The 25,076-nt window shown below is 34.4% G+C and overlaps 1 protein-coding gene across 6 annotated transcripts in view; it reads left to right on the top strand.

The window, feature by feature from the left end:
* Window positions 1-25,076, top strand: part of Rab3 (RAS oncogene family member Rab3) — a 436,095-nt gene that overhangs the window by 328,900 nt on the left and 82,119 nt on the right. For all 6 annotated transcript variants that reach the window (XM_069818901.1, XM_069818900.1, XM_069818898.1 and 3 more), the window contains one exon: window positions 11,270-11,494. In XM_069818901.1, coding sequence (XP_069675002.1) covers window positions 11,270-11,494 — 225 coding nt within the window. The remainder of the gene's footprint in view (window positions 1-11,269; window positions 11,495-25,076) is intronic.

Raw genomic sequence — 25,076 nt, 5'->3', positions numbered from 1 at the left:
AAAAATGGCATAACTCCCTTTCAAAATACGTGTAACATTGTCATACGCAGTAATTCCTATAATTTCTCATTTTATCGGTATTATCAAATTCGTGTTTTAAGTAGATATGTGACAAAATTCAACTTCAGATGACTACGTCAACGGTTAGTAATAGCATATATTTTAATTTAAGTATAATTTCACTCAAATTGACCTACTTTAACTTTATTCCTAAAGATAGTTTACTCATCTAATAAATCGCAACACATCTGCAGCTCCATCTACAACCGATTTAGAATTTTTCGGCCGATAATTAATGCAAAGGCCACTTTAGGACCTTTTCTCACGCCATGTATCGGTCGAATTTACCATAAACTCAGCGAATATGATTTACTTTTCTGTTGGCTGAATCCGGAGGCTACTTAAAATTTCGTCAGAGAATTACAAGTTCCTTTCTCGGCTTAAATTTAGGATTACTTATGTAACATGTACTCGTCATAGGAGATGATTATTTTAACCATGTAACGTATCAGCCCCGTTAACTTAAACTACAGCAATTTGTGCAACCGGTTTATAACGGCAAATAGAACGTTTGCACATTGTTTTTGCAATGAAGAGACAAAATTCCACAGTTTCTGCAAACAATAATTTTAGCACTTTATGGACTATAAACTTGAAATTTATTGTTGTGAAAACCTTGCAACATGTGTAAAATCCACAGCAAGTCAATGTGAAACCCTATGTCGTTGCGTCAACCGAGATAGGCTGTAAGTACATGAATAAGACAACGATTAGATACAGAAACTGACAAAAATAAAGCATGCGTTAGGCTTTCGGTCCGATAGGAGAATATGTGGGTTTAATTAACAGTTAGTTAACAGTCGTAATAAAGAACTGCAACATAGGAATATATCTTAAAGCACATATTGTATTAGCCTATACCAAATGCAACAAGAAAAATATGGCGTTACTGTCTCTTATATAAGACGAAGAGCATGGCCATAGGAAGAAAAATGCAGAAGATAAACTTGCGAAATCTAAATGAGGCAGTAGAGCAAGTGAACAGCTTCAAATACTTGGGGTATACTATAAGCAGTAACATGAGCTGCTGCCAGGAAGTCAAAAGGAGAATAGCAATGGCAAAGGAAGCTTTTAATAAAAAAAGGAGCTTCTTCTGCGGACCTCTGGAAAAAGAACTAAGGAAGAAACTAGTGAAGTGCTTTGTATGGAGTATGGCATTGTATAGGACAGAAACATGAACACTACGACGAAGTGAAGAGAAGTGAATAGAAGCATTTGAAATGTGGATATGGAGAAGAATGGAACGTGTGAAGTGGACAGACATAATAAGAAACGAAGCTGTGTTGGAAAGAACGATGCTGAAACTGATCAGGAAGAGGAAAAGGAATTGGTTGGGTCACTGGCTGAGAAGAAACTGCCTCCTGAAGGATATAGTGAAAGGAATGGTGAACGGAAGAAGAGTTCTGGGCAGAGGAAGATATCAGATGATAGACGAGACGACATAAAGACAATATATGGATCATATGCGGAGACAAAGAGGAAGTCAGAAGGCAGAACACTGAATGAATGAATGAATGAATGAATGAATGAATGAATGAATGAATGAATGAATGAATGAATGAATGAATGAATGAATGAATGAATGAATGAATGAATGAATGAATGTCCATTCCTCTAGCGAATATGATATCAATGCAAGAGTTGCTAAGCAAGTGACGTCAGATGGTGGAATTTTCGTGACACTTCATTCATTTAACACTCGAGCTTAAGAGTATATGTACGTGAACGACCACAAATATTATCAGAAAATGCAGGCTCTAAATTTCTCAAATTTTATAAGGAAATGAACTCACAATTGGACAAAAATTACAAGGTATCACAACAAGACTTATAGAACTTAAATACCTGATAAAACTATAAAAATAAGATTGCTTATAATATTTTTTAGAATTCACTTTTTACTTTACATTAAATTTTCCAAAATTTTAAAATTTTCACGTATATTATTTCATAACTCCACAACCATTAAAGATAGAATTCTGAAAATTTGTACTCTGATTTAACATGCATTTATGCAAAAGGTAGACTACAATAATGCACATTTCTTTAAAAATAGAAAAATTAGGTCACATAACATTATGTAAATTTTAATATATTTTATATAGGACAAATATATAATTAATTGTATTAAAATAGACAACTCTACATGTCTGAGAGTAGTCTACTTTTCGGAAATAACTGTTTATTACATGCAGGAAAAATATTAAAAATGTCAGAGAGACCATAACAATGTTATGGTTACCAAATGATGCAACTGCAGATGTGTTTGTTTTTTTTTTTTTCATACTTTGATAAAACTGGTCTGAAAAATATTATTAGTAATCCTTTGTATAGTTTTATCAGACATTTAACTTCTAATAAGTCTTGTTGTAGTACCTTGTAATTTCTGTCCAATTGTGAGTTTATTTCCTTATCAAATTTTGGAAATTTAGAGCCTGCATTTTCTGATAATATTAAATTATTTTGTGGTCGTTCACGTACATAGGTTTCACGTTAAATTACGGGGTCCGACAGCTGATTCTGCTGCCCTAAACGTTCATAAGTATCAAAATAACACAGAATATGGCTTATGTAATTTACTGGCATGTCCTCATTTTTAAAGTGACACATTTCATATTATGTCCTCGGTATCTTATGGTTTGTTGCATCTTACCCTGAAATTGTTCATGACACGTTGTTTCTGACGAGTTTGGCAGAAATGTAAAATTTAATGAGAACAGCAACAAATAAATGTTGTCTAGGCACTGCATGAACTGCCAATACACAGTGAAAAGGTACCATAGTGCTGTTTCTGCTAAGGTCATCATTTGTCCCTACTATTTTCAAGATGAAAATTAGAGAGTTATTACAATCAATAGTGAAGTGTATCGGGTAAATGTTACAGATACTACTCAGAGATGCGTTCAACACGGATCACAATTGGCTTCAACGGCCCATACTGCCAGAGACACGCTACAGTTGAGAAATATTTCTCCTGTACGCTTAATTTCTCGGTTTGGCGATATAACCGGACGATTTGATCCTCTGATCTTTCAGCTGTGATTTTTTTTGTGAGAATACTTAGGAGAAAGGGTGTTTCAAACCAGACACACTGTATCCGGATCTGAAAAATAGGATACAGACAGAAATTCAAGAAGTCAACGAAACCTCAGGTTTATTGCAAAGTTTCATGAACGATTTCCTGGTAAAATTGCAACAAACCATAAAATACCGCATTTTCGATTTGTATAAACGTTAATAAAATCTATAAATTCGAACCGATTGTGCTATTTCTTTCAGAAAGTGTTAAATTCGTTTGTCTACACCAGTATCTATCATAGGTTTCGAGGTTCGATGAGAAGAAAATAAATTATGAACATTTTTTTTCAAATGTGAAAACATGAATAAAAATTACAAATCTCACCTGAATCTTCTAAAAAATGTTAAATTCATATATCTGCACGCATATCTATTAAAAGTTTCATGGTCCCATGCAGAGAAACATAAATTTGTTAGTGTGTAACTACGAAATTTGTGGTGGAGAAAGCAGACAATGCAGAGGGTTTTTCTAGAGGTACTCCTGTTTCCCTCTGTCATTTGACCAACACACACTTCCTCCCGATATATCACCTGGCATCTGCAGTGGTTAAAAATATGCTGGGGTGAAGTCTTGGGAGTAGTATGGGTTTCCGATGCTGAGGAAAGCAATTAAAATGTGTCATTTTCAAAAATTAATTACATGCCAATAAATTATATTGTTCAAGCAATATCCTGCATGTATGCTGAAATTCGACAGAACCAATTGCCAGATCCTGTATATGGGCTATTCCATATGAAATCGATCAGTAAAAAACCTCGCATTTTTTTATACTCTCATTTTTTTCCCTATTTATACAAGTGCTGAGGAGAGTGCATTTTCAAAAATATACTATCGAAAGTCAAACGGTTTTCGTATTGTTGAGCGACAAATTCAGCGTATTTTAGAAAAACAAGCCTCTTTCAGCGCTCAGAACTCTGGAACCATTTACTGCAAACATTGAACGAGAGCTATTTTGAAGCTGACATTTGGTAGGTTATGATAAGAATAATCCTTATTTTTATTGTATACAGAGAGACAGATAATCTGATTTTACTTAGTTTTAGGTTTTTTCCCCATTTGTAAAAATGTAAAAAAATATTGAGAAAAAACCTCGCATTATTAAGAGGAATTCGCATTGTTTGCTTAGTGTCACGGCAATAAGTTTCGGGGGTATTAAATAAATTATTTTCACACGCCTAGACTTGAAAGGCGCAACACAGCACGCACTGGCCGAGAGATGAAGATAAGCGAGCGCTGGGCGTCATTTTACTCCCGTGTTTATGAAAACCTGTGATAAAGCTAGCCCAGCTATGCGCTACTAGACGAAACATCACATGTTTATGTCTCCTGGCCTTGCTTGCCTAGGCTAGCTCCCGCCTCACAGTCAGCTGGTTAGCTCACGCGCGTACTATTTATTTTCTTTATTTGATTTTTCAATACTTTCTTATTAACGTTGCACCAGTAAAAAATACGTGTTTATTTGTACTTTCAATACGGAATCTAACCATATATTTTAAAAATATTTTTTCGTGGGCAAAGGTGTCTTAATTAAGAAAAATCTAAATTTCTCCATTTCCATAAAAAGTAAGAAAAAACTGTTTACACGTCAACATAAACTTTAACTTTTCAGCATCAAAATAAACCATGATTTTGACCATTGGGTGAAAGGGTTTCGGAGCCACAACAGTTTAAATTTGCTAATTTTATGAAAATACGATAAATTAAAATATTTTTTTTTTAACACTATGAAGTTCTGATGACTCAAACTTTGCACAAAGCATTGTATCATAGTTGTCTACGGACAGAAAAAGTTTCATTGTATTTAAAAATTGCAAGGTCAATTTTCTCTATATTTCGGTCGATTTGAGATGGAATAGCCCATATGCTTTAAGAGTTCTTAAGGAATTTCTACTATTTAAGTTCCCTTTCTCCACAGAAAGTAAAACACGCTTTTCCTGATATTATATTTTAATATCACTGCTACCTCGCAGGTCGATAGCCTAGAGTTTCAGTTTTGCATGCCGAACAACAGCGAGTCGTGTGAATTTTTTATGAACAAAAATCGGTGGTGAATAGACTTGCCCTATGTTGCCCGAACACGTCGTCATCATGTCACACAATCTCCCAAACCCCATGATCACAGCAACAGACCAATGGAAACCAGTGCAGTCTACAACCCCATGAGAATATTCTCTCCAGGGGGTTCTTTGCCGACCTCTGCAACACCTAGCCAACGGAGACCTCTGAAGCTGGTGTCAGTTTCTGAATCTAGCAGAGTACTACGTAGGTATAATACCGCAATCACATTCTGTAAACATTTAAACTCCATGATAAAACTGTATTCTATGATATGTCTCAATTGTTCTCCTGGAGCCCGTTTCACAATGTTAACAAATTAACAATATACAAATCACAAGTAAAAGATTACAAATACTTCTAAACCCTATTTCACAATTTAATCTTATTAACTTTACACATCTAAAGACAATTATATGAAATGTGCTAACTTTAAAAGTAAAATTTACACTTTTTAAAGTTTTTTAGTAGGTTATTTTACGACGCTTTATCAACAGCTTAGGTTATTTAGCGTCTAAATGAGATGAAGGTGATAATGCCGGTGAAATGAATCCGGGGTCCAGCACCGAAAGTTACCCAGCATTTGCTCATATTGGGTTGAGGGAAAATCCCGGAAAAAACCTCAACCAGGTAACTTGCCCCGACCGGGAATCGAATCCGGGCCACCTGGTTTCGCGGCCAGACGCGCTAGTCGTTATTCCACAGGTGTGGACTTTTTAAAGTTATTCCTTCATTATGAAACAAATCACTAGTAAAGTACGCATGCAAAATGTCATTTGTACCAGATTTGTCTTCCTTTTGTAAAGTTTCATTTCACGACCTTGGATTGTCAACAAGAAGTTTATAATTTAAAAAAAAACTTTAAAATGTACAAGAATTGTAAACATTGTGAAACGGCCTCTGCTCTGCATTTTGCATAATTCCTTCTTTTTACAAATCTCTTAGGCTCTACCTACAGACACTTGCTCTCCTAAGGTGATATGAAGGCATTTCTCTTTCCTTCAGGAAATGTTCGTTTATTGTCTTGTATTTTCTTTCACGATATGCTATTACATGACCAAGAACCTCTTTTACAATTTCAACAAATTACAAATTAACATTGTAGAAATTAAAATTAAAAGATTACAATCAGCCTACTTGTAAACTCTGTTACACAATGTAATCTTATTAATTTGTAAAATATGAGAACATTTATAAAATCAGCTAAATAAATTTACAAACGCGATTATTTATTACGCAGTGTTACCGAAGGCAGTTTACGGAATATCACTAAGTAGCAGATCTAGACTTGCCGTATTTCTTCCACTACCACTGGTTAATGTTTATATTTCATCCTGAAATAGATTTATAAAATCCCACAAAATTTAAAAATTACGGCAACTAAAACGATCAAAAGATTATGTAAATCAAAATTTCCGTCAGAAAATCCGTCACCCGTCAAAGCCATTCTTTTCCCGTCTGCTAAGTTGAAATTTCGTCAGTTTTGACGATTTAAGGAGAGAGGATGATTAAATTTAAATTTGTTTTCCTAATTTACGCACAGTTTTCACTTCTGGTAGGCCTATATAGAAATATCATTTCTGCAACAACTTGGATTTGAGATTAGCTTTTGAAACATAAATTGGAGCCCAGATTTAGAAAAATATAATATCATAACGCAGTAATTCACTAAAATTGATATAGGCCTATCTCGGCCATTTTAAAGATTAATTCAAATTTTGTATGACATTTTACTCCTAAAGCACGCCTTTTAAAATGTCTAGAGCACAGTTTTGATATTCGTTTTCGAAATTTTAAGATATACAATTTTATTACATTCTAAGAATGAATTTTATAGGTACTACTTGAGATGGGCAGGGCATGTAGCACGTATGGGCGAATCCAGAAATGCATATAGAGTGTTAGTTGGGAGGCCGGAGGGAAAAAGACCTTTAGGGAGGCCGAGACATAGATGGGAAGATAATATTAAAATGGATTTGAGGGAGGTGAGATATGATGATAGAGACTGGATTAATCTTGCTCAGGATAGGGACCAGTGGCGGGCTTATGTGAGGGCGGCAATGAACCTCCGGGTTCCTTAAAAGCCAGTAAGTAAGTACTACTTTTAGAGAAATATGGAGGTATATTTTTCAAATACAACAAAATAACGATTTCTGTTATAGGTAAAAATTGTTTAATAGCCTAAAGTATGTGTATACCATATATCATGCATATAACATTAATAGTTTCGAAGATATACCGTATAACCACAATATATACAGTCACGAAACTTGAGTTTATGAGGGTACTAGGAACAATAGACCGTGCAGGTACTATTTCGCATTTTCTGTAATGAGGCGATAGTAGCGATCCTAGTGGTTAGCAACTATCTATGGATGCATATTTACTACCTATTGAGCTTCGTGACTGCATATACTAGACTGTGGTATAACTTTCTGCTTAGAATGAAAAAAAAGAATTAAAATTACGGGAAACTGCAATCAAAGCTCAGTGTCATTATATACTCTGTGCACCAGAGCTTAAAAATGGCGTTACAGCAGCTGACAAGTTCATAAATGGGCATTGAATTTTATTTAACATGTGTTTCACATCTCAAAGAAATTGTGACAGCCAGTGGCGTTCCGTGTTTGGTTAGAATCCCAATTGGGCTGATTGGTTGGATTTTTTTTTATCAGGTCTTCCTTGACTGTAAAACGAATATCAGGTAATGCCACGGACAACTTTCAGATTCATCTCGCCAAAACGGCCCCATTTTCAGCAATTCCATCGACACCCGATAATCTCGTAGTTGACAGAGAGTAATTGAATAACTGATTGAAAAAGGAAATTGTGGCGTAATTATTATATACATACATAAACAAGGACAGTTAAAAAATCATTTACAGATTGTATTTCCTTTAAGACTTTGAAGAGGAGGAGGGTATGAAGTGTGACTCTTGAAGAAAATAATATTTTTCACGATTGCTATAGGAGTAATTGCTGAAAAGCGCCTGAAATGCAGCAATAATAATAATAATAATAATAATAATAATAATAATACACCGGCGTAGCTCAGTCGGCTAAGGTGCTTACCTGCCGATCCAGAGTTGCGCTCGGGCGCGAGTTCGATTCCCACTTGGGTTAATTGCTTAGCTTTTTACCGAGGTTTTTCCAACCGTAAGACAAATGTTAGGTAATCTAAGGCGAATCCTCGACCTCATCTCGCCTAAACCATCTCGCTATCACCAATCCCATCGGCGCTAAATAACCCCATAGTTGACACAGCGTCGTTAAATAATAATAATAATAATAATAATAATAATAATAATAATAATAATAATAATATAGTCATCCAATTACTGTATATTATCCACACAGATCTAACACCAAAAATTATTGCAACATTTCAGGAAGCTAAAACTGGACATCTTACAAGAATTTGTCGTTACGGACACTCGGACATTTGTTACGTTAATTAAGTTTTTGGTTAGCCTAGTTAGTTAGTTAGGACAGCCTATGTTGGGTTACTTTTTAAAGTCAGAAATGATTATTTTATTTTCACAGAATTTTTTGTTTAATTGTTACATTATTGTTGTTATGTCGAAATTAAATTAATAGCAACTCCAGCTGTTCTTGAGTTATTATTATTATTATTATTATTATTATTATTATTATTATTATTATTATTATTATCAGGGCCGCTGACAGAATTTAAGGGCCCCTATGCAATACTGTTCTCAGACCAAATTACAAGTTGCCAGTTATTCTAACCATAATAATTATTTGGAAAATAAATAAAAGATAACTCCATACATAGATATGAACCTAAAAATATACACTTTTATTACATGAAACCTTTTAGCAAAGCTTCACAATAGCACAATATTATATTCATAAAACATTATTCCTAAACACCTGTAATTTCTAACTTGCAAACTACTCTCCTTGACTTCATTGATGCAAAGTCATCAATTATATCATCAAAATTTTAAAATCTAGCAAGATAGCTCTCCAGACTAAGGAGGCCAAGGTTACTCTGTCGTCCTTGACACATTCTTTACCGTTTCTATTTTCTATTTTCTTCATTTTGCTGAAGGATCTTTCAGCATCAGCAATTGTCACAGGAATTATATAGAATATTCTAATGGCTATGCAAATATTTAGAAATAAACTGACCAGTTTGAATTCCCTCAGACTATTTAGGAGATTCATAGGTTTCAGTGGGGTTGGTTCTAAATTAGATGCATGAAATGATTTTAAATATTTCGGCTCATCACTGATCTCTTTGTTAATGTCTTCATAATATTTTTCAAGTTTAAATGTTAAGCACAGAAACACTATTTCGTAATTTCAATCAAGAAAAACGCCAAACGAATTAATTATCTTTACACCAAAAACTGATGCTCCCTGGACCAAACTTTTCAAGCAGTCATAACTTCTAGTTTTTACTGTCTCTCCTTGTGTTTCTCAGCTCCCGACTTAAGTCTGCACTTGTCCATTGTGCAATTAAACTCTAATTGGTAACGGTAATGAACAGAATTTACTAGACAAACGACAACGAAAAGACGAAAGTTTCGACACGAAACATACAATGTACTGAAAAGGAAACGTGTTCCTGTGACTTCGGTTTGGAAGAATCCACTAGCATATTATTGTGGTGGGCCATCCAATAAATAATAATTGAACGTGTTCGATACAAGCGACGGGAACATAGTTCAGGCAAATGCCAGGGGCTCTCAAGTGTCGTGTAAGTGAACGTTAATGCGGGAAACCAATATTCTATTATATAAAAGTCAAATATTTACATATGAAGTGGTAATTTGCATTAATTCTACTGTTGTTGAGTTAATACGTCAAATTTATGTACCGGTAACAAATATTCTTACAAAATTTTAGAGTACTCGTATGTATCTACGAATAATTATTCATAATAATAAAAAGTAATCAGACTCACTTAATCGGACGGGCCCTTATTGCTCACGGGCCCATATGCACTCGCCCTTTTTGCCCCTCCTTCTCGGCGGCCCTGATTATTATTATTATTATTATTATTATTATTATTATTATGTTGTTGTTGTTGTTGTTATCTAATGCCGGGCTTTGGCAACGAAGCCATTAGCGTTCTTGCTCTCCAATATTTCTCTGTGGTGGATCCATCAGGTAGAACTTCACAGGTTATGAGATGATCTTCAGTCATTTCTTCTTCTTTGTTGCATAGAGGGCAATTTGGATTTGTGTAAATTCCTGTTTTATTCAAGTGTTTGGCCAAATAATCGTGTTCTGTAAGCAGTCTGAATTTTGCTACTGCAGATTTACGTGGGATTTCTGGAATAATTTCTGGTTTTTTTATTAAAATGCTCCATTTTTTATCTTTGGCTTTGGTACATAGTGCTTGGTTTTGCTTGATTTTATATTTATTTTTAATTAGTCTTTTGATGGATGTAAAATGTAGGCTTGTATTTGTATTCTGAATTAAATTGGATCCTTTTTTGGCAAGAAAGTCAGCAGTTTCATTTCCAGCAATTCGACAATGTGCAGGTATCCATTGCAATTGAATTATTTTCTGTAGTTTTTGAAGTTGTTGGATCATTTTATGACATTCTTTAATTTGGATTGACATCATTGTATATGAATTTATTGCATATAATGCTGCTTTAGAATCAGAGAGAATGACAGCATTTTGAAATTTATGTATTCTGTATAGTAGGTGTTGGAGTGAGATATGAATAGCCATTATTTCCGCATCAAAATTTGTTGTATGATGTCCTGCTGGTTGAATTATTATTATTATTATTATTATTATTATTATTATTATTATTATTATTATTATTATTATTATTATTATTATTATCACTGTAGTACAGTAGTTCCAGCATTCATTTCAACAGAAGTTACATCAGTTCGTCCTCTCTCATGTCATTAGTGAATAGTGAAAAACTAGAAATTCAGTAAAATGCAGGGCAGCTGAACATACATATTTCTTGTAGATACCGCAAGAGCTGTTAAAGGGAGTTGTGTAAGTCGTGACGCAAGCTCACCACTTCCGATAACGTGCTTGTCGCGCAGATATGAACACCTCTGTCTTTTTCTGTGCAGATGGCAGGAGGACAAGACCCCAAGTGGCAGAAAGATGCCGCGGACCAGAACTTCGACTATATGTTCAAGCTGCTCATCATCGGCAACAGCAGCGTGGGAAAGACTTCGTTCCTCTTCCGGTACGCGGATGACTCCTTCACGTCGGCTTTTGTGTCTACCGTCGGCATCGACTTCAAGGTGAAGACAGTTTTCCGGCACGACAAACGGGTCAAGCTACAGATATGGGTACGTAGTAAGTACGTATTTATGTACATTTATGTGCTGCTCCACGGGGAAGTCGATACACTTCTTCCCCCTTCTGCAATTGATCCAGTTTCCATTGTTACCAACTACTGCGACTAACTTGTCGCTAGTTCACGTTGTGAAAAACCTTGGAAATATCAGAATCTTTCATCGTATTGTGACAGTGTATATACTGATACGTGTACCCATATTCATTTTCTTTTTTAGCTTCAATATTAATGTGCTAACCGTCCTGCATCATATCGTTAGCAAATATTTATTTTCTATTTTAGCTTCATTATTAATGTGCTAACCGTCCTGCATCATATCGTTAGCAAATATTTATTTTCTTTTTTAACTTCAGTATTAATGTGCTAACCGTCCTGCATCATATCGTTATCAAACATATATTTTCTTTTTTAACTTCAATATTAATGTGCTAACCGTCCTGTACCATATCGTTATCAAACGTTTATTTTCTTTTTTAACTTCAATATTAATGTGCTAACCGTCCTGTACCATATCGTTATCAAACGTTTATTTTCTTTTTTAACTTCAATATTAATGTGCTAACCGTCCTGCACCACAGCGTTAGCAAATATTTATTTTCTTTTTAACTTCAATATTAATATGCCAACCGTCCTTCACCACAGCGTTAGCAAATATTTATTTTCTTTTTTCACTTCAATATTAATGTGCTAACCGTCCTGCACCATATCGTTATCAAACGCTTATTTTCTTTTTTAACTTCAGTATTAATATGCTAACCGTCCTGCATCATATCGTTATCAAACGTTTATTTTCTTTTTTAACTTCAATATTAATGTGCTAACCGTCCTGCACCATATCGTTATCAAACGTTTATTTTCTTTTTTAACTTCAATATTAATGTGCTAACCGTCCTGCACCACAGCGTTAGCAAATATTTATTTTCTTTTTTAACTTCAATATTGTAAGTTTTATTAGTAACAACAATATAATTTATTCGTCACAACAATAATTCCTTTCTACAATTCACCTTAAACGCTCTCGTCAACAATTGGATCTTCACTCAACACAGTATTCGTTATAGCACTCCACCGACGACAATGACAATTTACTTGGACTATTACGCACAACAATGAACTGTTAATCTTAACTAATATTTACAAAGCACTATTTACAAATCAGAACTACCAGTTCTCAATTCACAGTTCTTCTATCTCAGTCACTCGAGTTCACAGTATCTCGAACCACAGACCTTCAGAGACAGTTCACTGTACTCGAACTCGGGTCCCTCCAACTGCGGTCCACTGCACTCGAACTCAGGTCCCTCCAACTGCGGTCCACTGCACTCGAACTCAGGCCTTCGGATGCTGACGCAGATGCGGACGCACACTCGAGTCGAACTCCGGCTGGCTTGCTTGCTCTGGCTTTCTCACTGACTGAATAACTGAAAACTCTGAAACTGAAAACTGCTCGAGTTCGCTGGCGCCTGCTCTTTTATAGCAAAATCATAGTTGCGAGAACCTTCTACAGGTGTGTAGAGAATTATCTCGATATCTCTACATCGACAGACTTCTGGAATAGTCGAGAAGGTCGTTCCACATTCACTGTGTTAAGTAGCAGCTGCGCGCGCAGACTCGTCGCGTGACGTAATACACCCTCTCTCTTCTCTCCACCGCGCGACGTCACTCAATGTTCCGTGGAGCCTGTGCGATCTGCTTTCATGCGGGACGCTGGTCGTGAGTTCGATTCTCACGTCGCTGTCACAATATTAATGTGCTAAACGTCCTGCACCATATCGTCATCAAACATTTATTTTCTTCTTTAACTTCAATATTAATGTGCTAACCGTCCTGCACCATACCGTTATCAAATGTTTATCTTCTTTTTTAACTTCATTATTGATGTGCTAACCGTCCTGCACCATATCGTTATCAAACGTTTATTTTCTTTCTTAAATTCAATATTAATGTGCTAACCGTCCTACACCACATCGTTATCAAACGTATATTTTCTTTTTTAACTTCAATATTAATATGCAAACCGTCCTGCATCATATCGTTAGCAAATATTTATTTTCTTTTTTAACTTCAATATTAATGTGCTAACCGTCCTGCACCACAGCGTTAGCAAATATTTATTTTCTTTTTTAACTGCAATATTAATGTGCTAACCGTCCTGCACCATATCGTTATCAAACGTTTGTCCTCTTTTTTAACTTCAATATTAATATGCCAACCGTCCTTCACCACAGCGTTAGCAAATATTTATTTTCTTTTTTCACTTCAATATTAATGTGCTAACCGTCCTGCACCATATCGTTATCAAACGCTTATTTTCTTTTTTAACTTCAGTATTAATATGCTAACCGTCCTGCATCATATCGTTATCAAACGTTTATTTTCTTTTTTAACTTCAATATTAATATGCTAACCGTCCTGCACCATATCGTTATCAAACGTTTATTTCCTTTTTTAACTTCAATATTAATGTGCTAACCGTCCTGCACCACATCGTTAGCAAATATTTATTTTCTTTTTTAACTTCAATATTAATATGCTAACCGTCCTGCACCACAGCGTTAGCAAATATTTATTTTCTTTTTTAACTTCAATATTAAAGTGCTAACCGTCCTGCACCATATCGTTATCAAACGTTTATTTTCTTTTTTTACTTCAATATTAATATGCTAACCGTCCTGCATCCTATCGTTATCATACGTTTATTTTCTTTTTTAACTTCAATATTAATATGCTAACCGTCCTGCACCATATCGTTATCGAACGTTTTTTTTCCTTTTTTAACTTCAATATTAATATGCTAACCGTCCTGCACCACAGCGTTAGCAAATATTTATTTTCTTTTTTAACTTCAATATTGATATGGTAACCGTCCTGCACCACAGCGTTATCAACCGTTCATTTTCTTTTTTAACTTCAATATTAATATGCTAACCGTACTGCACCACACCGTTAGCAAATATTTATTTCCTTTTTTAACTTCAATCTTAATGTGCTAACCGTCCTGCACCACAGCGTTAGCAAATATTTATTTTCCTTTTTAACTTCAATATTAATATGCTAACCGTCCTGCACCATATCGTTATCAAACATTTATTTTCTTCTTTAACTTCAATATTAATGTGCTAAACGTCCTGCACCATATCGTTATCAAATGTTTATTTTCTTTTTTAACTTCAATATTAATGTGCTAACCGGCCTGCACCACATCGTTATCAAACGTTTATTTTCTTTTTTAACTTCAATATTGATATGCTAATCATCCTGCATCATATCGCTAGCAAATATTTATTTTCTTTTTTAACTTCATTATTAATGTGCTAACCGTCCTGCACCATATCGTTATCAAACGTTTATTTTCTTTTTTAACTTCAATATTAATGTGCTAACCGTCCTGCACCACACCGTTAGCAAATATTTATTTTCTTTTTTAACTTCAATATTGATATGCTAACCGTCCTGCATCATATCGTTAGCAAATATTTATTTTCTTTTTTAACTTCAATATTAATGTGCTCACCGTCCTGCACCACAGCGTTAGCAAATATTTATTTTCTTTTTTAACTTCAATATTGATATGCTAACCGTCCTGCACCACAGCGTTAGCAAATATTTATTTTCTTTTTTAACTTCAATATTAATGTGCTAACCGTCCTGCACCACAGCGTTAGCAAATATTTATTTTCTTTTATAACTTCAATATTGATATGCTAACCGTCCTGCATCATATCGTTAGCAAATATTTATTTTCTTTTTTAACTTCAATATTAATGTGCTCACCGTCCTGCACCACACCGTTAGCAAATATTTATTTTCTTTTTTAACGTCAATATTAATGTGCTAACCGTCCTGCACCACAGCGTTAGCAAATATTTATTTTCTTTTTTAACTTCAATATTGATATGCTAACCGTCCTGCATCATATCGTTAGCAAATATTTATTTTCTTTTTTAACTTCAATATTAATGTGCTCACCGTCCTGCACCACACCGTTAGCAAATATTTATTTTCTTTTTTAACTTCAATATTAATGTGCTAACCGTCCTGCACCATAGCGTTAGCAAATATTTATTTTATTTTTTTAACTTCAATATTAATGTGCTAACCGTCCTGCACATTACATGGTTTAAGACAGCATGCCTTGGATTAAAGTACGGAATAAGCGCCGATTCGAACCAGGGGAGGTTTAACTGTTAGAATGCAACTTCCATCCTCGTGGAATTTCCGTGGTTTACTGCATTAGGGTGAAGAATTGCTAGTTGTGTTCCGAACGGAATGATGGGGGAAATAGTGGTTATAAGTGTTCCCAATCTAATAATACCAACAATTATTTACGAGATTTGCCAGTTTTATAACATTATATTTATATTATTATTATTATTATTATTATTATTATTATTATTATTAAACTCTAAAAATTTTTTTTTTAAATAGTCCATTTTCAATTTTAATCCGATAAAAAGTAGCAATATTAGCCACTTTTGTTCAGCTGTCCAGTGATCAGAGGTTACGTTTGAATCTAATAAACACAGGTCATTTTTGTGAACAGATCGGGTAGCAGTGGAATTGTGTTTTGAATGGTTTTCAGTTCAATTTTTAACCATTATATTCATACGCGAATGTTAGTTAAACCAAAAACCATACGTTACATGCGTATTGTGCTTAAACATTTAAGTTAAAATGATAAATCATTACGCTCTCCTTTGGAGATTAATATGAAAAAATGAATAAGATGATGACGATGATGATGATGATGATGATGATGATGATGATGATGATAAAGTGAATACCTGTAATACTGATCGGGCAGTGTAAGGTGATATATTGTATGTAGTCCCAACGAATCGCCGTGGATTACTTTACTTACAACTTACTTACAAATGGCTTTTAAGGAAACCTCAGGTTCATTGCCGCCCTGATATAAGCCCGCCATCGGTCCCTATCCTGTGCAAGATTAATCCAGTCTCTATCATCATATCCCACCTCCCTCAAGTCCATTTTAATATTATCCTCCCATCTACGTCTCGGCCTCCCCTAAGGTCTTTTTCCCTCCGGCCTCCCAACTAACACTCTATATGCATTTTTGGATTCGCCCATATGTATATTCGTTTTACAGTGTTGGGGAAAAATGCGGGAAAACCCGAACACAATGAACAGCCCTCAGCCCAAGCGGGATTCTAACCCACGACCGCACGTTGTCACGGATCAATAAACAAACGAGTTACTGTCTTTACTATTATATCCTGATTATCTGTTTATAATTAACTAATGAGCATCAAAATAGACTACATTTACCTGTTTGGATTCTACTACTGTAACTTACATTGGATTGAATAAATTAGATTAATATAATTTTCACCACCATCTTACGTTCGAGGAACATAAGTTGTCAATCAACTACAGCAGAATCACTTAGAATTACATTCAGTTTGATTATAAACAAATCTAAAGAACGTGATTTTCTCTACTTTTCAAAATATTATGTAAGTTTCAAATAAGGTTTCTTATACATCCCAAACCTCTCCATAATTTTATGTATGTATCCATGCATATTAAGAGTTCCAATTAAAATTTATTGCTAGTGTACAACCTATAACATACTAAAGTTCTCAAAGAAGACTTGAGCACAAATGGCATTGTGTTGTATTAGGTTTATAAATAGAGAAACATTGTTGTTTGGAAAGTTGCAGTGTAACAATAACTTGCTATGGAAACTTATTATAGAAATACTGTATTGTAAGTACGGTTTACTTACATTTAAAAACAATTAGAAGTTCTGTTTATTTACATTTAAAAATGATTACGTTGTTAGGTAGAAAAGAACATTATATCTGTGTCCTGGATTGAATCCTATGTAAAATTAGAAAAATTAATGAATCGTGTTCCAATATCAAATACTGACCCATGTAGAGTTCACTTAATTCTTTCCCACTATACCATTTAAGCTCACCTTACCTCCACCATAATTTTGATTTAGGTTAGGACTTACATCATATGGTATTGAAAATGTATTGTTTATTGTTACAATTTTGTATTTATGTTTGTGACTGTTATGGTGTTAATTTCAATGGTAAAAAGGAATATTAAAATTTAAGTAATTTTATTGTAACGAAGTAAATGCACCTGAAAATGCAATTTTCTTACGGAAATAGCGATATATCGATAATCGTTCGAAATGTCGATATATGTTGTGCAATAATATATATCGATTATCGAAATTAGATTTGCAATATATTGGAATATCAATATATCGGTATTTAAATCAGTTCCACCAACACAAGGCGGTAGGTCTGTCTATATTAAAGACAGCATTGTTATAATTCCAACGTGCCTCAGCACCAAGCACAGGGGTTATAATGAAGGAGGAATGGAAGGACCAAAGACGTTTCAAGATCTTACAGTAAATGATATGCAATATAGTTAAATACTAGCCGTACCCGTGCGCTCCGCTGCACCCGTTAGAAATAAATATAAAGTAATTACATAATTAAAATAGGACATTTGATCCAGGGAACATTCGTGTTTGATAGAAGGATAAATCATTTATTATGTTACTTAATTTAAATTGTATTAAAACAAATTAAAATGCGATCATTTTGATCCAGAGACCACTCATTTGGTCATAAAAATTATTTTAGGAAATATAGGAAACGAATGTACAGAGTAGTCTATCAAGTTTTCTGTGCATAAGAAGCTATTTTAATCTTACCTGTCCTCGATTCACTCAGAAGTTACTGTAATAACATTATAGCATTATGTCCATCTAGAGAAACTACACTTTCCAATGGTGAATTAATAATTAATTATACAAATCGGTTAATTTTGCTTCCGATATTACTTCATACAAACACAGAAACATTCTCTGTAGGCTATGTTTCATAGCTTTCGATTGTTGTTGTCCAAGGCCCCTTATAGACGAAGTCATTTTTTATTTCATTACACCGCCTTAGATGGCATTGTTATTGTAATTGTGAAACTCATTTATCTCATTAAATATCAGTCCTATCAAACTTTTGCATAGAGTAAAACATATTGGAAATCATTTTTAAAGAAATCTAAGTTACAACAAACTTAATTTATATTCCAATTTTCATCGAAATCCGTTCAGCCATTATTGAGTGAAAAGGTAACAAACATCCAGACAGACAGACAGACATACAAACACAAATTTCAAAAAAGCGATTTTCGGTTTCAGGGCGGTTAATTATATATGTTAGGACCAATTATTTTTGGAAAATCGAAAATTACCAGAAAAATTTTGGCTACAGATTTATTATTAGTATAGATTAACAACTGTGACGTGACGAATACGGTACAAAACGTTATATAATAAAGGACAAAGCTTTATTAGAAATATTCGCTCAGGGAACAACAAAATGCTTATTTGAAGATATTTGAGTTAAATTCCTCTTTCCTCAAGATCAGTTAGTTCTTTTAATACCTCTAAATTATTACGGAAGAGAGAACCTCAACGCTTCCTCCAGGACGAGGAATGTGGTTTTTCCAAAATAGGCACTACGATATTCGATAAGAATCTTCAGGGAAGTACAATTGCGTGGTACGATTAATACCAAGGCCGAATCATTAAGATTAGCTATTAAAACTGAGAAAATCAATACTGAACTTGTAACCATTTACATCACAGGCCATACCTTTGACCTGTTGAGATTACAAGCAGTTTTTATGCTCGTTTTAAAAATAGAAATTAAAAATCATACAATAATAACATTTCTGGCAGTCTGTTTTCTCTAGACAGGATTTTAGATTAACTCGAACTATAAACAGAGATATCAGCTTTCAGACTTTCAAGGTGATTGTGTTTAGAAGCTGACTTTAGGGTATTTCTCCATAAATGCTGCAACTTAAGGTACGCATCTATCCTTCATTTTTTATTTTCCTTCAAAATTTGTTTTTATTTTTTATGTCATCTGGAAGCTTGAACTTTCTAGTGTTCAAAAATATAACACTTTTGTCTCTGTGATGTTTGGTTAATTAATTACTTGAGTTTTTATTGACCGGAAATACCCTTTCTTCAAACTGGAAGTGTAGTTCTACAAATGTCAATCCGTCACATTCTCTCATTTTTATATATATTTTTTGTGTAATAACAATTCGAATTTGGCGGTAGAGTTTGACTTAATTGTTTTACGTGCTGCCAGGAAGTTGTGTATTTGGCTTCACAATTTTTCATACACTCAGGATGTAAATCATTTTTCTCCAGGTTCAGTTTTACAACATTTTATAATGTTAACATAAAGTGCACTTAGAATTGAGATATTTTCATCATTCTTGCACCAAAATGAAGCTGATTAATGTAGCTAAGTGCCAAACAACAAACAGTGTCCTACTGTTTAAGAAAGTTAATTTAAATCTATTAAGTGTTTGTTTTTATGTTTGAGATTTAAAAAAAAAGACATTTTACTTTATGGGATATGATAAGGGTAAAACTATTTTTACAGCTTATATTTTCTTTTAAGAGTAAGACAGTAAAATAAATTTTATTCTAACCTAACAACTGGGGCCAAGGACTAAAACAAACAAATTTCAGATTTCGCTTAAAAAAATCATCCCCCTGCCGCCCAAAAATATTTGAGGGATTTCTTTTGTGTGAAAATCCTTAATTTTGTGTCAAGTAATCAGGACAGAAAAAATGAGTTCTTAAAAAAAGGGATAAACGTTGCAAAATTTTCTCCCACGAGTAGATTAGTGTCTTAACACCTTCACAGTTTAGGAACTATATACAGGCTTCGTCATCAGGGAAATGTTTATGAAGGTAAATAGTTTTGCAACTTTGCCTTCAGCTGTTTCGTTTTACAGCATTACTGTTTATTTAACAATAAATATACCTACTTTGAATCACATTATAGTTTACTAATACGTTTAATGTTTGTGTATCACTTTGAAATGCTGACTCAAATACAGACTTCCGCAAATAGCAAAATAATGTTAGAAGTAATTATATATCACACGGTGTAGTTCAGGCGGTAGGTGCATTTACCTGCTGATTCGTAGCGCACTGCGTAGACTGTGTAGCAAGAACAATAAAAATATGTTCAGGGGTTGCCAAGTTTTGTAGTTTAATCACAGTCTAGTATATACAGTCACGAAGCTCAATACGTAGTAAATATACATCCATAGATAGTTGCTAACCACTAGGATCGCTACTATCGCCTCATTACAGACAATGCGAAATAGTACCGGCACAGTCTATTGTTCCTAGCACCCACACAACTCAAGCTTCGTGACTGTATATATTAGACTGTGGTTTAATTTTGTAGGCATATTTTAAAGGCACGCTAAAGTTTATTTTAATAATAGTTCAAAAAATGACAGAGGATTTATAAAATCCATAGATTACGCGAAGCGTTCTTATTCTTGGTTTATAATTTTTAAGTTAGGTAAGAATGGATTTAAGGATTAAATAAATATTACCACAGGCAGTATGAGTACATCCTATTCAATAATTGCATAATAGATTGAGACCGAGCGCGTAAATTGACACAATTAAGTAAGGGGAATGGGAGGAGAAATAATTAAAAGTTACGAGATCGCGCGTCCTTGCAAGGGAATTTGGGGATGAGTGGAAGAATGTGTGTAAGCTATTAAGCCTATCGGCCATTTATCTTACTCCGTTTTCATCGTTCCGTTGAAGGAATTTTAAAAGGCAAACGCCGAAAATGGACGTAGCCTAATAGTTATCACATGAGTTACAGGACCGTATGGAGGACTTAGCAATCAACAGTCAGGTAGGGATGGAGCCATAGTGAATTATAATAGCAGGCATAGTAATTATCTCTTGCCTCCATGTTAATTTTAGAAACAGTGCATTCATTATAACCAGGAACCCAGCTGCTGAAGCCGTTAGTTCTGTGAACTCGTGGTTTATTTATTTATTTATTTATTTATTTATTTATTTATTTATTTATTTACTTAATTATGTATCTATCTGTCTGTCTACCTATATATATACATACATACCTATTTATTTATTTATTTATTTATTTATTTATTTATTTATTTATTATTAATCTACCTGTCTGTCTGTGCCTGTCTACCTATTTATTTATTTATTTATTTATTTATTTATTTATTTATTTATTTATTTATTTATTTATTTATTTATTTATTTATTTATTTATTCTGGTGTAGTTAAAGCCATTAGGCCTTCTTTTCCACTCCGCCAGAAATACAAATAAAATAATGGAAAAATCAAACTATACACGAAGTAAAATCCAACAAAAACATGATTCCTTTTCTGATCATTTTCAGCATCGAATCAACATATACATATATAATTATTGGCTAAGACTACACCTTACAGGAGCCTGGCTCTTACGGTAGTGGCTAGAAACATTTTTCATTTACAATTTTAATTTGTACTCACTAGCTAGTTAGTATTTAGTAAACTGTCCTTGTAAATTTGATGTTATATTATTGGCTAAGATCACACCGTACACGAGCCTGGCTCTTACGGTAGTGGCTAGAAACATTTTTGTTTTATAATTTTAATTTATACTCGCTAGCTAGCTAGTTAAATAAATTAAATTAAATACTTTTTTTATTTCCCTCCTTGGTTATTTAACGAAGCTGTATCAACTACGAGATTATTTAGCGTCGATGGTATTGGTAATAGCGAGATGATATTTGGCGAGATGCGGCCGAGAAATCGCCCTAGACTACATGACATTTGCCTTACGGTTGGGAAAAACCTGGGGAAAAAACCCAACCAGCGGGAATCGAACCAGCGCCCAAGTGCAACTCCGGATCGGCAAGCAAGCGCCTCAGCCTAATTTTGTAATTAACCATGTATTTAATTACTAAACTCAAAATAGGGTTTTCATTTATTTTAATATTTCTGTATATCAAAGAAATTCTGTATGTTGCTATCATTTCCTTTATTTAAAATACGATCTCTGTATGAAACCTTTAAAATACACAATTTCAGTTTTTATCTCTGTGAAAAAAAAAATGTTAATACTCTGTTAAGTGGTGAACGAGACGAGGATCCTGGCATAGTTTTCAGTAGGCAACTTTATACTTTTAAATCAGGCTGTATCCAACGAGGAGTCTCTTCGTCCTACTCTTCGTATCGCTTGTGACCTCCAGGCATCGGGTTTCAGTTTCACGCTCTGCTGGTCACAGATCAATCATAAAAATCAACTTTGTCTCACATGGGAGAACATCTGTTTGTTCCCAAAAACAAATAGCCCAACGAGGCAGTACGCCAGTAAAACTGCTTAAGTGAATACTAAATCATTTCCAACAGTTTCACCAAGGCGAACATTTCTCGAAATGGCCACACATATATTCTCCATACCACAGACCCATGGTAAATGCATTCAGAAATTTGTGACGTACAGAATTTTAAGCTAGTTTTTCCCCCCTCTTCCTGCACTTTACTAATTCAGTGTTGAATTAACTTCCTGAGTCTTGAGAGTATAGCAGTGGCGGTTATTCAAGTGAAGTAGGTGAAGGTGACCTTCTCTTCTTTTTCGTGTTTTAATAAATTATATTTTATCAATAAATAAAAAAGCCATTCCTCACTAAACTATATTTTGCTCTACTTTTCTGTATCTATCTTGCTCGGCTTCAACAGATAACGCCAGCCGGCGCACTTCAGATGAATCCCTCACCAGCCAGGCCACGTGGTTAACAAAGACCAGCTGGTAAGGGGTGTGAATTAGTGTTCTGCAATGTTCGAACATGATAGAGACAACGAAGACATTACTAACTTCGTCTTATTATATAATTATCTGTGCTAAAATCCTTAAGCGGTTAAACTATGAATATGTGGGAGTGAAGGACAGCGAATATTTTTATAACAAGGTGGAACAAACACGACAGGCCTCCTCCTGCAGAGCGAACATCGGCGAATCTTAATTACTCAACATAATCCCCCCCCCCCCGAGATTCACACACTTGGGTACAAAATAGTTTTTCGAGTTGGGTAAGACAAAACAATAATTTTGCAGTAAATCAGAAAAAGAAAAGGTATGTAGGATGCAGTAATGTCACAACATCTAAAATGGAAATAGAGCGGAAATGTGAGCAGAATGGGCAGCAAAAGATGGATCCACGCTGTCTGTGTGGGACCCACGCATCGGGAAGAGGAGCAGAGGACGTCCAAGGTGCAGATGGTCTGGTGTCTTCCATACAGCATATTAGGTCTAATAATTAAAAATATTATAGACATTACAAATATAAGAACCAATAAAATAAAGCGAAGTGGACGAGGATAGCGAGGTATAGGCAGGAATGGAAAATCCTGAAAAGAGAGGATATATCCAAAAAGTTAGCAAACATTTAAACCGTGTTTATAGTTATAGTTACTTTGATGAACTGGAACACCGAGTGGAATAAATGTCTAAGCGCATCCTACAATTGTAAGAGGCCATTGCCCTGTGAAATTTTAATCTAGTCATTCATTCAGTAACAGAAATTGAAGTGGAAGAAAGCTAAGTGAAAGTGGAAATATAAAGAGAAGAGAAAGGGGACAAAGAAATGAAACAACAGAAGAAATGGGGTACAAAGAGGAGTAGAACTGAAAGAAATAAAAGTGGAAGGGACAGTTAAAAGTAAAAGTGAAAGGGAGAGTTAGAAGAGAAAGTGGAAGGGAGAGTTTGAAGTAAAAGTCGAAGGGAGAGTTTGAAGTAAAAGTGGAAGGGAGAGTTTGAAGTAAAAGAGGAAGGGAGAGTTTGAAGTAAAACTAGAATGAAGAGTTTGAAGTAAAAGTGTAAGGGAGAGTTTGAAGTAAAACTAGAAGGAAGAGTTTGAAGTAAAAGTGTAAGGGAGAGTTTGAAGTAAAACTAGAAGGAAGAGTTTGAAGTAAAAGTGTAAGGGAGAGTTTGAAGTAAAACTAGAAGGAAGAGTTTGAAGTAAAAGTGTAAGGGAGAGTTTGAAGTAAAACTAGAAGGAAGAGTTTGAAGTAAAAGTGTAAGGGAGAGTTTGAAGTAAAACTAGAAGGAAGAGTTTGAAGTAAAAGTGTAAGGGAGAGTTTGAAGTAAAACTAGAAGGAAGAGTTTGAAGTAAAAGTGTAAGGGAGAGTTTGAAGTAAAACTAGAAGGAAGAGTTTGAAGTAAAAGTGTAAGGGAGAGTTTGAAGTAAAACTAGAAGGAAGAGTTTGAAGTAAAAGTGTAAGGGAGAGTTTGAAGTAAAACTAGAAGGAAGAGTTTGAAGTAAAAGTGTAAGGGAGAGTTTGAAGTAAAACTAGAAGGAAGAGTTTGAAGTAAAACTAGAACGAAGAGTTTGAAGTAAAACTAGAAGGAAGAGTTTGAAGTAAAACTAGAACGAAGAGTTTGAAATAAAAGTGGAAGGAAGAGTTTGAAGTAAAACTAGAAGGAAGAGTTTGAAGTAAAACTAGAACGAAGAGTTTGAAGTAAAACTAGAAGGAAGAGTTTGAAGTAAAACTAGAACGAAGAGTTTGAAATAAAAGTGGAAGGAAGAGTTTGAAGTAAAACTAGAAGGAAGAGTTTGAAGTAAAACTAGAACGAAGAGTTTGAAGTAAAACTAGAAGGAAGAGTTTGAAGTAAAACTAGAACGAAGAGTTTGAAATAAAAGTGGAAGGAAGAGTTTGAAGTAAA

The sequence above is a fragment of the Periplaneta americana genome, chromosome 2 (assembly GCF_040183065.1).
Source record: "Periplaneta americana isolate PAMFEO1 chromosome 2, P.americana_PAMFEO1_priV1, whole genome shotgun sequence".
NCBI classification, from domain to species: Eukaryota; Metazoa; Arthropoda; class Insecta; order Blattodea; family Blattidae; genus Periplaneta; species Periplaneta americana.
The sequence above is the reverse complement of the archived record's forward strand: the minus strand, read 5'-3'. Positions and strand labels throughout refer to the sequence as shown.